Source organism: Squalius cephalus (genome assembly GCF_949319135.1).
Source record: "Squalius cephalus genome assembly, chromosome: 9".
Lineage (NCBI taxonomy): Eukaryota > Metazoa > Chordata > Actinopteri > Cypriniformes > Leuciscidae > Squalius > Squalius cephalus.
In genome coordinates, this window is record NC_137130.1 from 2,492,865 (window position 1) to 2,506,794 (window position 13,930).

A 13,930-nucleotide genomic window follows, 5' to 3' on the forward strand; every position below is an offset into this window, starting at 1 on the left:
CTGAAACGCCTCCAGTGTAGTCTCGAGTTTCTTCCGGGAACGAACACGTCACAATATTCCTCATTATAATAATTAATGCGCAGAATAAAGGGGCGGGGCCTGGTTGAGTTAGTTAGTAGTGTGTTAAACTGGCAGTTATGGAAAGGGGCGGGACATTTCCCAAACACACTCGAAGCGCTCAACCAATCACAGCACACTGATTCAGCCGACCAATCAGAGCACAGTGTGCTTTTCAGAAGGAGGGGCTTCATAGAGACAGGAAGTAAACAGAGCGATACTGACAGACTGGGAAGAGAGGAGCAGCAACAATGGAGAATATGAGGAGAATAATCAACATTCAAGCAGGAAAACCTGTTCTAAAATAACATCAAGCATTTAAAAAAGGGCATAATAAGTCATTTTCACTGTTAGGAACATTCCAGCTGCTTAAATAATGAAACCGATCAGCTCTAGATCCTCAGATGTCATCATCTGCTCATTCTGTCAGTAAAACTCACTAATTCTTCATCTTCCTCTGTTTCTTGCTAGAAATTTGGGAGTGTGACCGTGAAGCACCTGGAGATGCTGAGGTGCCGCCACCGTGTCCAGGTCCTGCAGGCTCACGAAGACACCACCAAAGACAACGCAGTGAGACTTCCCTTCGCCTCAGCTCTCTCAGATGCTTCTGCGTGTGTTTTTATTGCGGTTGAACTTTTGTGGTGTGTTTTCAGTTGCGATTGGTCACCCCAGACGTGTCACTGTCACAGGAAAACCTGTCTGAGCTCTACGACCTCTTCAAGGTGTGTGATCACATTTATTGAGTCTGAGTAGAATGAAAGTTTTCATCTTTACTAGTCTCTCAAAACTTACATTACTTCAAACTCTCTGAGTGTATATACAGTAGTGGCCAAATGTGACATCTGGAGGGGATATTTGTTTTTACTGACCCTACAAGTTCATTAAACCACCAAATTATAAAAAAATAAAAATAAATAAATAATAATAATAATAATAATAATAATAAAAAAACACTAAACTTGGTTAAGGTATTTATCTAGCAAAATAGTCAAACTACAGGTATAGGTTTTATTTTACTATGCAAAGAAAATGCATAGAAAACAAAAAGCCGACTGTAAAAATCATACATTGACTACAAGATAATCTGTTATTAATATTTTTTTGATTTTCTTGTACATCATTTCTTTGAATGACCGTCTGGATAAAAGTGATGTCGGCACAATTTGTCATGATTCATTGCATTATTATCACTAATTAAACAATCGACTCCAAACACAACTATGCAATATGACTACAAAATCTTTAACACATTTCTAATAATCTTTAAATAAAGGGTTCATAGGCCGGACAGCACATTTGGCCACTACTGTATTACATTTTACTCTTACAAACATGGTGAAATGTATTTTCTTCTGTCTGTTAACATAATTTTCTGATTTCTGGAGTGATAAAAAAAAAAAAAAAATCCAGAATCCCATCTGTAAAAAAAACATTTATCTTTAATATGTCGACAAAATCGAGCAATTTTGAACCTGGTTTTTTCCAATGTTCAGATTTATGTTCTAGAAATCTATGCAAACTAATGCATATTTAATTAGAAAATGCCTCATTTGCATATTTAAACAATATATATTACTATATCTGATATATTTAACAATATATCTTAGTGTGTATATATATATATATATATATATATATATATATATATATATATATATATATATATATATATATATATATATATATATATTATTTATCTATTAGTTAAGATTTTACCCTATTCACATGCAGCATCTCGCCATGGTTGATAAATGATGATGAAGTGTGTGTTTCAGACAGAGCATTTCATCAGTCTGTACTGGGGCGATGGCGTGTGCAGTTCCTCTGGCGTCTCTCCTGCGATGGGCGTCTGTGCCGAACGCTACTTCGTGGACCGAGCTCAGTTTAAGAGCCTGTTCGAGCTGCTGACGCCCTGGATCTGTGGCACACACACCGATACTGTCGCCCAGCGCACCTTCACACTGCTGGACCAGGACAGAGACAACCTCATAAACTTCTCTCAGTTCGTTCAGATGCTGGGTAGGACTGTGTGTGTGTGTGTGTGTGGTTTATTCACGAAAAATATATGTGACCCTGGACCACAAAACATGGGTCAATTTTTTTAAATTGAGATGTATACATCATCTGAAATCTGAATAAATAAGCTTCCCATTGATGTGTGGTTTGTTAGGATAGGACAATATTTGGTCGAGATACAACTATATGAAAATCTGGAATCTGAGGGGGCAAAAAAATCGAAACATTGAGAAAATCTCCTTTATAGTTGTGCATTTATGTTGGCGATTGTGCTGCATTCACTCACAAAAATACATGTTTTATATATTTACAGTAGGAAATTTACTAAATATCTTCATGGAACATGATCTTTACTGAATATCCTAATGATTTTTGGCATAAAAGAAAAATGGATAATTTTGACCCATACAATGTATTGTTGGCTATTGCCACAGATAAACCCGTGCGACTCGTGACTGGAGACGTGATCCAGGGTCACACATGCGTTCTGTCCTCATTGACTCATGCCTCTTTCTCTGCAGATGTTCTGTACTGTGAGGAGCTGAATGAGAAGATCAGGCTCCTGTATCGACTGCACATCCCACCAGGTTCATGACCTCTGACTGCTTCAGGCCGGCGTCATTGACTCTGACACTGGATTAATGCACACTGCAAAAAATAGTTATCCTAATTATTATTTTGCTCTTGTTTTCCAGTACAAATTAATCAACTTGAGGGGCAAACAGACTTTTTATGTCCTTTTTAAGTCTTAATCTAGTGTCTACTAGAACAGGTTTTCCTGCTTTATTTTCCCCATATTCTCCATTGTTGCGGCTCCTCTCTTCCCAGTCTGTCAGTAACGCTCTGTTTACTTCCTGTCTCTATGAAGCCCCTCCTTCTGAAAAGCACACTGTGCTCTGATTGGTCGGCTGGAGCAGTGTGTTGTGATTGATCGAGCGCTTCGAGTGTGTTTGGGAAATGTCCCGCCCCTAATTACCATAACCGCCAGTTTAACACACTACTAACTAACTCAACCAGGCCCCGCCCCTTTATTCTGCATATGAATTATTATAATGAGGAATATTGTGAGAAACTCGAGACTACAATGGAGGCGTTTCAGGGAGTTCAGAGGGACTTTTTCATTGTCTCTTTTTCTTTGAGCTTTTTCCTGCTCAAACAGCAACAATACACACTAAAGACAGAAGAACATGGAAAAAAGCATAATAGGGCATTTTTAATATATTATATTAAGTCTCGTTTTCTTAAAAATTTAGTTTCTTTGCTTAAATCAAGAAAAAATATCTTCTAATGGGGTCAGAAAAATACAATTTGTGCCCCCATATTTGTTCTTGTTTTAAGCAAAAACTATATATTTTCTTTTTCAGAAAACATGACTTAATATATTAAGTCATATTGCTTCTCACGTAAATGTATTTTGATTTAATAATGTTTAGATATTTGCACTGGAAAACAAGACATAATTCTTTGCAGTGCATTAATGTCAAATCAAGTCGCCTTTATTTCTACAGCGCTTTATACAATAGAGTCATTAGTCCAGTTCAAGTTTAGCTCATCTGATAGTGTCAGTGCAGTCAAACTGATAATAGTTCAGAATATGAACTGTCTTTTGAACCCCACAGTGTCCCGTCTTGAATTGATAGCAGCTAACTCTCATTAGCATGATTAGCAGTGGACATCGAGAGCTCATGATTGTGATGTTTCCTCCACAGCGCTGAGTGAGAACGCAGAAGACTCGTCTCCTGTGAGTCCAGTCCTGTCCAGCGCCAGACCTCTCTATGTGAACCTGCCCAACGGTGGGTCTCTGGACAGTGTGAACGTCGTGTTTTCAGCTCACTGCTCCTGTGATGATGTGTGATCATGTGTTTGTAGGAGAGAGTAAGAGTTATGAAGAGCAACTGCGGCAGATGCTGGAGGACTTGAGCAAAGGCAAAGATGAGGAGAAGCCTCTTCCTCACATGAACCAGGTGAACCTTCATCTTAGGTTTATGGACTTATATTAATATGTTAATGCATGTGTATGTTTAGGATATTTAGTCACAAAACTCATCAGAAACCAAACTCGCTCATGTACAAGTGATGATCCTCGCTGCGTTTTGTTGTGTTTCATCTCAGTCAAGTCAGCTTTATTTCACAGCGCTTTATACATTACAGATTATTTCACTGTAATAAACAGAAAAATACCAGAATCAATGATGCAAACTTCATCAAATATGAGACTAATATAAAGTCTGCTGTAAAAGCAGCTGTATATCACTTCATTTTATTTTATTTATATATATATATACAGTACCAGTCAAAAGTTTGGAAACATTACTATTTTTAATGTTTTTGAAAGAAGTCTCTTATGCTCATCAAGCCTGCAGTTAAAAACAAAAACAAACAAAAAAAACAGTAATATTATGAAATATTATTACAATTTAAAATAATGGTTCTCTTTTTTAATATATTTTAAAATGTAATTTATTTTTGTGATGCAAAGCTGAATTTTCATCAGCAAGTACTCCAGTCTTTGGTGTCTTATGATCCTTCAGAAATCATTCTAATATGATGATTTATGATCAATGTTGGAAACAGTTGTGCTGCTTAATATTTTTTTTATAACCTGAGATACTTTTTTCAGGATTATTTGATGAATAAAAAGTTAAAAAGAACTGTATTTATTTAGAATAGAAATCTTTTGTAACAATATACACTACCGTTCAAAAGTTTGGGAACAATAACTATTTTTTTTTAAAGAAATTAGTACTTTAATTCAACAAGGATGCGTTAAATTGATAAAAGGTGATGGTAACGATTTATATTGTTAGAAATGTTTTTATTTTGAATAAATGCTGTTTTTATGAATAAATGCTGTTAACGTTTTACTCATCAATGAATCCTGAAAACAGTATTCCAAAAAAATATATTAAACAGCACAACTGTTTCCATCATTGATAATAACTGAGTATCAAATCATCATATTAGAATGATTTCTGAAGGATCATAAGACACCAAAGACTGGAGTACTTGCTGATGAAAATTCAGCTTTGCATCACAAAAATAAATTACATTTTAAAGTATATTAAAAAAAGAGAACCATTATTTTAAATTGTAATAATATTTCATAATATTACTTTTTTCTTTTTTGTTTGTTTTTGTTTTTAACTGCAGGCTTGATGAGCATAAGAGACTTCTTTCAAAAGCATTAAAAATAGTAATGTTTCCAAACTTTTGACTGGTATTGTATATATATATATATAAATATATATAAAGAGCAAAATAAATTACAAGCAACATTCTGTTCATCAGGATCAGTGTCGGCAGAAGGTCTGGTCTCCATCGCAGCTTTCATTGGCTAAGGACCGTCTGACATGTAAAGCAACCAATCACAGTTGGTTTTGTTCCGCGTCATGTTTAGGGGCGTAAAAATGTAACGTCGATGTGTGTATTTTAAAGAGTCTATGCCACGACCTTTATATACTTCACATACTTTTAAAATCCAGTGTTTAGTTTATCCTGATCGGCGCTCATTGTCACGGTTGTGAACTGTAAAGTCTTTTTCCATGAGGGGGTTTGGCTTCACGACAGCGGTTTCCAGGAGGACCGCTGAATAACACGACACAGCTTCTTCCTTCTGCTGAACACATACAGTGGAAGCCAATGTCTTACCCAGCGTCTTCAAAATATCTTCCTTTGTGTTCGGCAGACGAAAGAAACTTGTGAAACGACTTGAGAGTGAGAAACTGATGACAGAATTTTCATTTTTGTGTTGAACTATCCCTTTAAAGGAGTCATCGGATGCTGAATTCATTTATATGGTGTTTGCATATAAACGTGTCTTCCCACGCAACCACCATACAATGAAAAAAACACATTCACTCCTTTTTTTTAATCCTCAAAAAGCCTAAACACTCTCATTTATCAAGCCGTTTGGATTTTCTGAGCAATATGTCATAATGCTCATGCTCCGCCCACGACCGCTGACGGACTGTCCCGTATTAGCATATTTCCCGTATTAGCATATTTCCTCCCTCAGCCATTGGTATACTGTCCACCAAGTCAGCACTTTATGAGTGAGTTGCTCATTATCATTTAAGGCGAGACACGGCAGGCAAAAACTGTTTGTTTTTTTTACTGGTCAATTTTGAGATTTTTGGATATTTGTCTTCAATAACATGTCTTCTTTCAGATTTGTGGTGAAAAAAGTCTGAAATACACATTTAGGTCTTTATTTTATTACACTTCGTCTGTTTGCGTCTGTAGATTTCTCATGAATTCATCAAAAGTTGGCGTTCTTAATCAACACGCCGCTCCACGATCGCCGTCTGCTCCCTGTCATCACACACACCTTTAGAAAGCTCTCTCTCTCCTGTACAATCCTGTCGGATCCAAATATGGTCATTTCCTTTTTATCAGCAACCAATCGTGAAAGTAAAAGAGCTGAATGCGCAATCTCATTGGCTGATATGCTCAAAATGACTTTTCTCTCATACTCCAAGTCTGAAATCTCCACTTCAGTAGCACTGATATACACCAAACTCTCCAGTCTTGAACCTAGTTATATTATGAAGACATTTACAGAGGGATTTGTAAATATATTATTCCTAGCCTGATTTATATAACATTTTATTCCAAAAAACATGGCGAAAATCATTTTTTTAAGGCTATTGACAGTATATTCTGATTTACAGGATAACAAAAGTAGATATCCATAAATCCCTCTGTAATTTTTTTCCATCTAATATGTGAACACAAAGAAAAAATTATCTATTTTAACCTGGCTTTATCAATACTCAGATTTCGTTTTTTAAAATATATGCAAATTAGCGCATATTTAATTAGATATTGCCTAATTTGCATATTTAAACATTAAATTACAGAAAACTTGTAATACATTTTTTCCCATCTTGATGTAGGTAATCAACTGGGAAAGTTTCATGTTGATATCTGCTAGTTTAAAATGTTACCCTATTCACCTGTAGTGTCTCGCCTTAAAGAGACATGCACCGAAACGGGTCGCTTTGAACAGAGCTGATTTTGAGGAGGTAAAAGGGTGTTGTTTTACACAACCAGTGAGGAATTTTAACTACAGTATGTTGCAAACTTTACATGAAGACCTAAAGAATCATACTAACTTGTGGAAAACGGGCATCCGATGACCCCTTTAAAGCTCCTCATTACAGGTTAGTGAAGGTGTTCACAGATGCGACTCAAACTGCAGATGGAGGTCGTGTGGAGCAGCTTTTACTGAGAATCGAATAACTCAGAAGTGTGTTGTTGTGTGTGATTCGTCTCCTCAGCGGGAGTTCATCCAGTTCTGTAAGACGCTGTACAGCATGTTTCAAGGCGAGCCGTGCGAGGCCGAGCTCTTCCAGGCCATCGGGATGGTCACCAGTCTGGTTCTGCAGATCGGGGAAGCTGGGAACCACACAGAGGACGCTTCGAGAGACTCGGATGCGCACTGGTCCGTCAGCTTCGAACAGATCCTGGCCTCTTTACTGACCGAGCAGGTTCTGGTCAACTTCCTGGAGCGGCCCGTCGACCTGAGCGCGAGGATCGCGTCCGCGAAGGCCCGGCAGTATCAGGAGCGCGCCGGTCTGCTCATGATCCAGCATGCAACGGGAAGCCGATGAGGGCCAGACGACGCTTTCACGTGTGCCTTGATCTCGCCAGGACCAAACCACACCGCACTGCACACACACGACGCGCTTCTGTACGAACATCTGAACGTTCTTAAATCAAGAGTCATTTACTGGAGATGAAGCTTAAATGACTGAGGGTATTAATGAAAATGAATCAAAACGAAGTGAGTTTATGGATAAAATATTAAATATCTGACAATGGGGTCAGAAAAATACTTTTCTTTTGAATTAAGTTGATTTTTCTGACTCCATTAGTAGATATTTGCTCTTGTTTAAAGCACAAACTCACTTTCTTTTTGATTTTTCAGAAAACAAGACTTCGCTAATTCACCCAAAAATGATTATTTACTGTTCTAAACCGGCATGTAGTTTCTTATATTGAACATAAAGGAAGATTTTGTGAAGAATATTGGTAATCAAACAGTTTCTGGTCCCTATTGACTTCCATAGTATTTTTCTCTATATCTCCAGCAACTGTTTGAATATCTTCCTTTATGTTCAACATGAGAAAACGTCATGCATGTTTAGAACAGTAAATAATGACAGAATGTTCATTTATGGGTGAACTGTCCCTTTAAGACAGTTTGCTTCTTGAGTAAATGTCTCTTGATTTAAGAATGTGTTGATATTTGTACTGGAAACCAAAGCAAAAGTACTAAGAAGGAGCATCATTTTCTGCAGTGTGGCGTGTCTAAAATCCCATGATGCCTCAGGGGTGAGCTGGACTCCCCTCACTGAAAGCTTTAATGTAGGACGTCGTGAAGCGAAGCCTCGAGCAGCTGAGCCACATTTATCTCAGTGTTTTAGTTTCACTGTCCTCCGTACAGCTTTACAGTCAGGTTTCATTTGTGAACATTAATTAACAATGATTAATACTTCGAAAGCATTTATTAATCTTAGTTAATATTAGCATTTACTACATATCTGTAACACTGAACTAACATTAACGAAGGTTAATAAATGCTGTAATATATATATTGCTCATTGTTAGTTTATGGATGTTAACAAATGAGAGTTTTTCTGTAAAGTGACTGATTTAGATGATCTGTTCCTGTTTTGAAGTGTTGAAACGCTGCTTCTGTCCTTCACACACCAGGCGAATGTGATAAATGTGTTTCAGTCTCCTCACATTTGAAGTGTTCTGTGTGTATTCTCACACCTGAACAGGATTTACTTCGCATGAGGGATTGTTTACATGTTACTGACTGCATAAACGAGACTCGCATGAAGGAAATATTGATCATTATGATTATTTTACCTGTTGAACATCAGATGATAATATCTGATTCCTGGTTAAAGCTCAAATGCTGCAGCGTTCAGCGAGTTTTAATCATTTAGATTACAATTTATGAGGTCAATTTTTTTTTTTTTTTTTTTTGAAGGAAATATATTGTAAGATCAACATCACGCATTTAGAAATGGATACAGTGAATGTTCATTTAATGCCTACTTTAAGAAATTAAATTTTGATTTTTTTTAGGAATATTCCAGTTTAAGTTCAGCATTTGATGCCAATTTTGACACTTCCATTTTTTTTAAAGCAAAAAATCAAGGTTTTGATGAAATTGTGTAATTTAAAAGCTGAAATGCAATGCTTATTTTACATTAATTCTTCAGTTAAAACTTGTTTAATGGTATTGTGATGGAAACCAAGTTGTAAAAATGTTTTTTTTTTCTTCAATAATGTTAAACACATGATGTGCATTTTAACATTTACAGATTCACTTACACAGATTTTGTGAAAATTAATTTGTTGTAATCAACAATATGCCACATTCTCATTAATTTTATATTTATTATTTGACATATGCAAAGTAAATAAGCTGACTATCTGTGCTAGATCCTGCCGACACTGATCCGGTTTCAATCTGACGATCAGCCTTGGTTTTTCTCAGCTCTCCGATGTATAAAGTGCCTTAAAAACAAAGTCACATGACTGATCCTCAGCTTTATCGTGCCACAGGAAACATTCATGCATTGTGAAATCCAAACGGGACCATGTTTAACTCTTCAGATGCTGAGTAGCATCTAGTTTCCACTTCTGACAGCAGTTTAATGATCAAATCTGGCTGTGACTGAAGATCTTGAGAAACTCTTGGCATGAGAAGGAAACATGTAGCATTAGATGATTTTCTTGGTTGGAGGAACCAATCAGATCTTCTGAAAAACTTTGCCAAACTCTCTCTCTCTGCACAATCTCACCTCGAGCCTTTCTGAATCAATCATATCTTTCAGTGAAGATGTTTTCTGCACAAATGCATCTCAAGTTTACATGTGACGCATGTTGTACTGCTGATTATGTCAATATCTGCACATGCCACAAATAAATCATCCACAACAAAAATCCTTTTATGTTTTTATTCCAACAGACATGAAGAGAAAATTAATTTTCATCCACATTTACAGTCTGAAGACCTGCGGACACAAAAAGCACAAAGTTTAAAATGGTTTTTAAAGATGCACAATGCAGAACAAACACGTATAATGACTTCATTCACTGACAGTAAATGAGCCTCAGATATACGACTGAGACACACATGATTGACAGCGGAGTACCACCTCACCTTTGTACGTGGTGACGGGGACGTATGTGACGAGTGTGTACAGCTTGTTTGGAGAATCTTCGTCTTCATTGCGTTTCCTGGACAGACGCACACGCATGCGGTACGGCACGTTCCTGACAAACAACACACACTAACGTTAGGCATCAGATGCATGATTGTGAATGTCTGACAGCGCTAAAATGCCTTCTGTGTTTGAGCGAGTGTGTTTAATCTGTGTGTGTCATCACAGATGTTTGCAGCTGGAAAGAGGCGAGATTTGAGGAAAAGTTGATGCGCCTCATAAATGTCACTTCCATCAGTTTTTGCTCAAGATCTTGTATTGAGAATGCAAGAGTCCAGCACTCTGTACCGTCTCCTCCGGCACATCCCAAACACTTTCAGTGAATTTAAAGGGATGGTTCAGAGTAAAATCAGCCTAGGGCACCATGACCTCGAGCCAAACCCCCCCCAGAAGCCTTTATTCCCTTGGTTGAACATTATTAAAGTTAGAGCTTATTTAGAGAGATCAGCCGGATGGCTTAGTGCAGGCGCTAATGGATCCAAGGCTGTATCTGGTAAATTACCACACTAATAATGCCCAGAATGGCACCAAACTTCTACAGTCGTACAAACAGGTTCTGTACTCATAAAACGAGGCATTGAAAAGTTTGTAAGTACATCAGGAGTTTATTTAAATAACACTTGCCTGACGGCTAATGCTACCGCTAACCCGGACGCCGACGTCACTTCAGTGATTTGGGAAAAGCCTGTAAAAGTCCTGCAGAAAGCGATCATAAGGATGTAGTGTAACGACGCCCAGTTCCAGGAATGCACTAATATTTTTGGGGTATTTTCAGTTTATAACAATTATTAGTTAACACTCATTTGTCAACACTTCAGAAAAAATAATAATTCGTCGTTACACTACATCCTTATGATCGCTTTCTGCAGGACTTTTCCAAGGACTTTCAGTGAATTTAAGGTGTGGAAAATGATTCTTCATTTTCACAGGTTGAGTCTGATGACTCTTGACACGGTCATCCTGAAATATGGTCATGATGCGTCTTCATACATGCTTGTTTAGGAAATAGAAAGCTACACGCTCCATCAATCAGGCTTAGAAGAACTGTTGCCAAACATATAACATGCTAGAAATGATCCCTGCAATAATGATCCAATCATAGACTCTTAAACATTTGCCTATTTAAAACCAAACAGCGCCTTTCTTTTATCCGGGCAGTGTGTATAACAACTGCAAAGCATCCAAACTTATGAATAATATGATTTATGCACTGAATCCAGCATAAACTCCGGCACAACCTGCACGTTTTAAACCATTCAAGACAGACGTCACTCCCATAACCTCACAGCGATTGGCTACCGCCCGCATTTTTCACTAGATATTTGCATAAAGCCCCTCGATTGGCAAAATAAGCAAGCTGACATTCAGTACAACCCGTGTTATTTACATACAAACGTAATTTACGTATTTTAGTTTGTCAAGAGATTTAAAGCACCGTTTTTGAAGACTGCGCATGTGCGAACGTGCTCTACTATGTAAGAACGAGTCAAATATTGAGTCTGCTAATAAAGCAAAATAACTGAGAAAAATTAGAAATGGTCTTCAGATGCCATGTCTGTAACTTATATGATAAAATCTAGCTTTAATTCGATCTCAAACAGATTAATTAAAATAAGTTATTAGTCCACCACGTGCGAGACGTCATAAACCAACGTGGTTGAACGATACTTTGCGACATACAGTTTCGGGAAACAGTCGTGACTAGCTAGTTGATTTCTCCAACGATGCATCGTACTATGGTAGTTAAGAACGAAACGAGCGGTTTGTGTGAGAAAACGAACAGTATTTATATCGTTTTTACCTCTTGTACACAGCCACGTCCAAGTGATCTAGTGCAGACTGGTGCATGGATATATATACACTAGAATAGATGCCGCCTTGCCTACGGCATTCGTTCCAATGAACTGCCGTAGCCAAGGTATATAGTAGTGTATATATCTATACACCAGTCTGCACCAGATCACTTGGACGTGGCTGTGTAGAAGATTAAAAAAACTATATAAATACATTTAGTTTTCTCACACAAACCGCTCGTTTCGTGTCTTAGGCCATCAGTGTGTACTTACGATGGGGAATTGTTTAATTTGGACGATGGGGAATTGTTTTAATTTGGACTCTGTGCATGCTCTTTGAGATAGTGACCATAGACCTGCATTAAATGACTGACAGACAAGAACGGTTTGACCTAAAAATATCAAAATTGAAACTACTGCGGAAACAAAGACACCTACATCTTGGATGCCCTTGAGGTAAACTAAAACATACCAACATTTAATTTCAAAGTGAACTATCCCTTTAAGTCCAGCTCAGACTACAGACTCGACTCAAAGCGAAGGCATTTTAGTGTTATTAGCGGGAATGAGCGCAACAGAACCGCCGAGATCGTCTCACCTGACACCTTTAGCCCACACGGCCTTATTGAGACGGGTATCGATGCGAACATCCGGCGTGCCCATCTCCTTCACCGCAAACTTGCGGATCTCCTTCAGCGCTCGAGGAGCTCTCCTCTTGAAAGAGCTGGAAGAGAGGAGCAGAGGTGTGTGTTAATCCTCCAGTGTGAGTTACAGGTGAGCGTTCACTCGCTCCAGGTGTGATGAAGAGAGGAGCAGAGGTGTGTGTTAGTCCATCAGTGTGAGTTACAGGTGAGCGTTCACTCGCTCCAGGTGTCACTTACATGCCATGGATGCGCTTGTGGATGTTGATGGTGTATTCACGCGTCACAACCTCATTGATGGCGGAGCGGCCCTTCTTCTTCTCGCCCTTCTTGGGTGCCATCTGCACACACACACATAGAGATATCAACACAACACAACACAATCACACACTGGACATGCATGCATCACTTCACTGGATACACGTCACTCATTAACCAAAACACACCAATATCAACCAATGCTGACTTTATTTCTCATTGTAAAACCCTACAGAACTAGAACATACAGTTCTGAGACTAAACTCTGATTGGACGAGAGACACATAACTGCTAATAATACAATCACGAGCTAATGAACTACATAGTGCAAGAATTGACTACTATTGTCATGATTACTCATATATGTAACTTTATTCATCGCGTTAAAACACAGTTTACCCGGTTAAAATCAGTGTAATTCTGCAGTTTAACGCTTCATATTTTTTTCCGTCTCATTCTCTCACGGACGCGTTAGCATTGAGTCTTTAATCACTCACATCAGCGTCTTAAACACAACAAAACGCATCACAGTGATTCATAATGTGTCTGTACACACAAATGTGACATTAAACTTCATTATTAGTGCTTAATAACGCGGATGATGCTGGATTTATAGACGATAAGCGAGAGGAAGATACTCACTCTGTACGATGAATGTGGGAAAGGAAGAGCGGTGGATTATGGGTCACATTCAAGGCGGAATACACATTCACATCCGGGTCATTACACGTTGTTGAGTTGTCCTTGTTTTTTTTTATGACGTAAATATATGTGAAAGTATATATGAGTGAATATTATGTTTATAATAATAATGAAAAACAACTTTTATTTTAGTTCGCAATTTGTGATTTTTTTTTGAGGTTCTATTTGTTTTCCGTATTATTATTTTTTTGAAACTACATTTCCCATAAATCCTTTC

At 37.8% G+C, this 13,930-nt stretch overlaps 2 protein-coding genes across 2 annotated transcripts in view; one reads left to right on the forward strand and one right to left on the reverse strand.

Annotated features, from left to right (window-relative positions):
• tbc1d8 (TBC1 domain family member 8) overlaps nt 1–10,030 on the forward strand; it is a 50,178-nt gene extending 40,148 nt beyond the window's left edge. Inside the window, exons 14-20 of the mRNA XM_079881877.1 lie at nt 529–627; nt 711–779; nt 1,833–2,076; nt 2,595–2,660; nt 3,783–3,866; nt 3,943–4,037; nt 7,353–10,030. Of these exons, the coding sequence (XP_079738003.1) occupies nt 529–627; nt 711–779; nt 1,833–2,076; nt 2,595–2,660; nt 3,783–3,866; nt 3,943–4,037; nt 7,353–7,685 (990 nt within the window). The 3' untranslated portion in view covers nt 7,686–10,030. The remainder of the gene's footprint in view (nt 1–528; nt 628–710; nt 780–1,832; nt 2,077–2,594; nt 2,661–3,782; nt 3,867–3,942; nt 4,038–7,352) is intronic.
• An 8-nt stretch (nt 10,031–10,038) lies between these two features.
• Nucleotides 10,039–13,724, reverse strand: rpl31 (ribosomal protein L31). Its single transcript, XM_079881923.1, has 5 exons — nt 13,654–13,724; nt 12,994–13,094; nt 12,711–12,836; nt 10,259–10,371; nt 10,039–10,109 (listed from the first exon to the last, which is right to left on the reverse strand). Exons 2-5 carry the CDS (start codon nt 13,092–13,094, stop codon nt 10,078–10,080), a joined length of 372 nt encoding a protein of 123 aa, XP_079738049.1. The 5' UTR covers nt 13,654–13,724; the 3' UTR covers nt 10,039–10,077.
• Between the last annotated feature and the right edge of the window lie 206 nt (nt 13,725–13,930).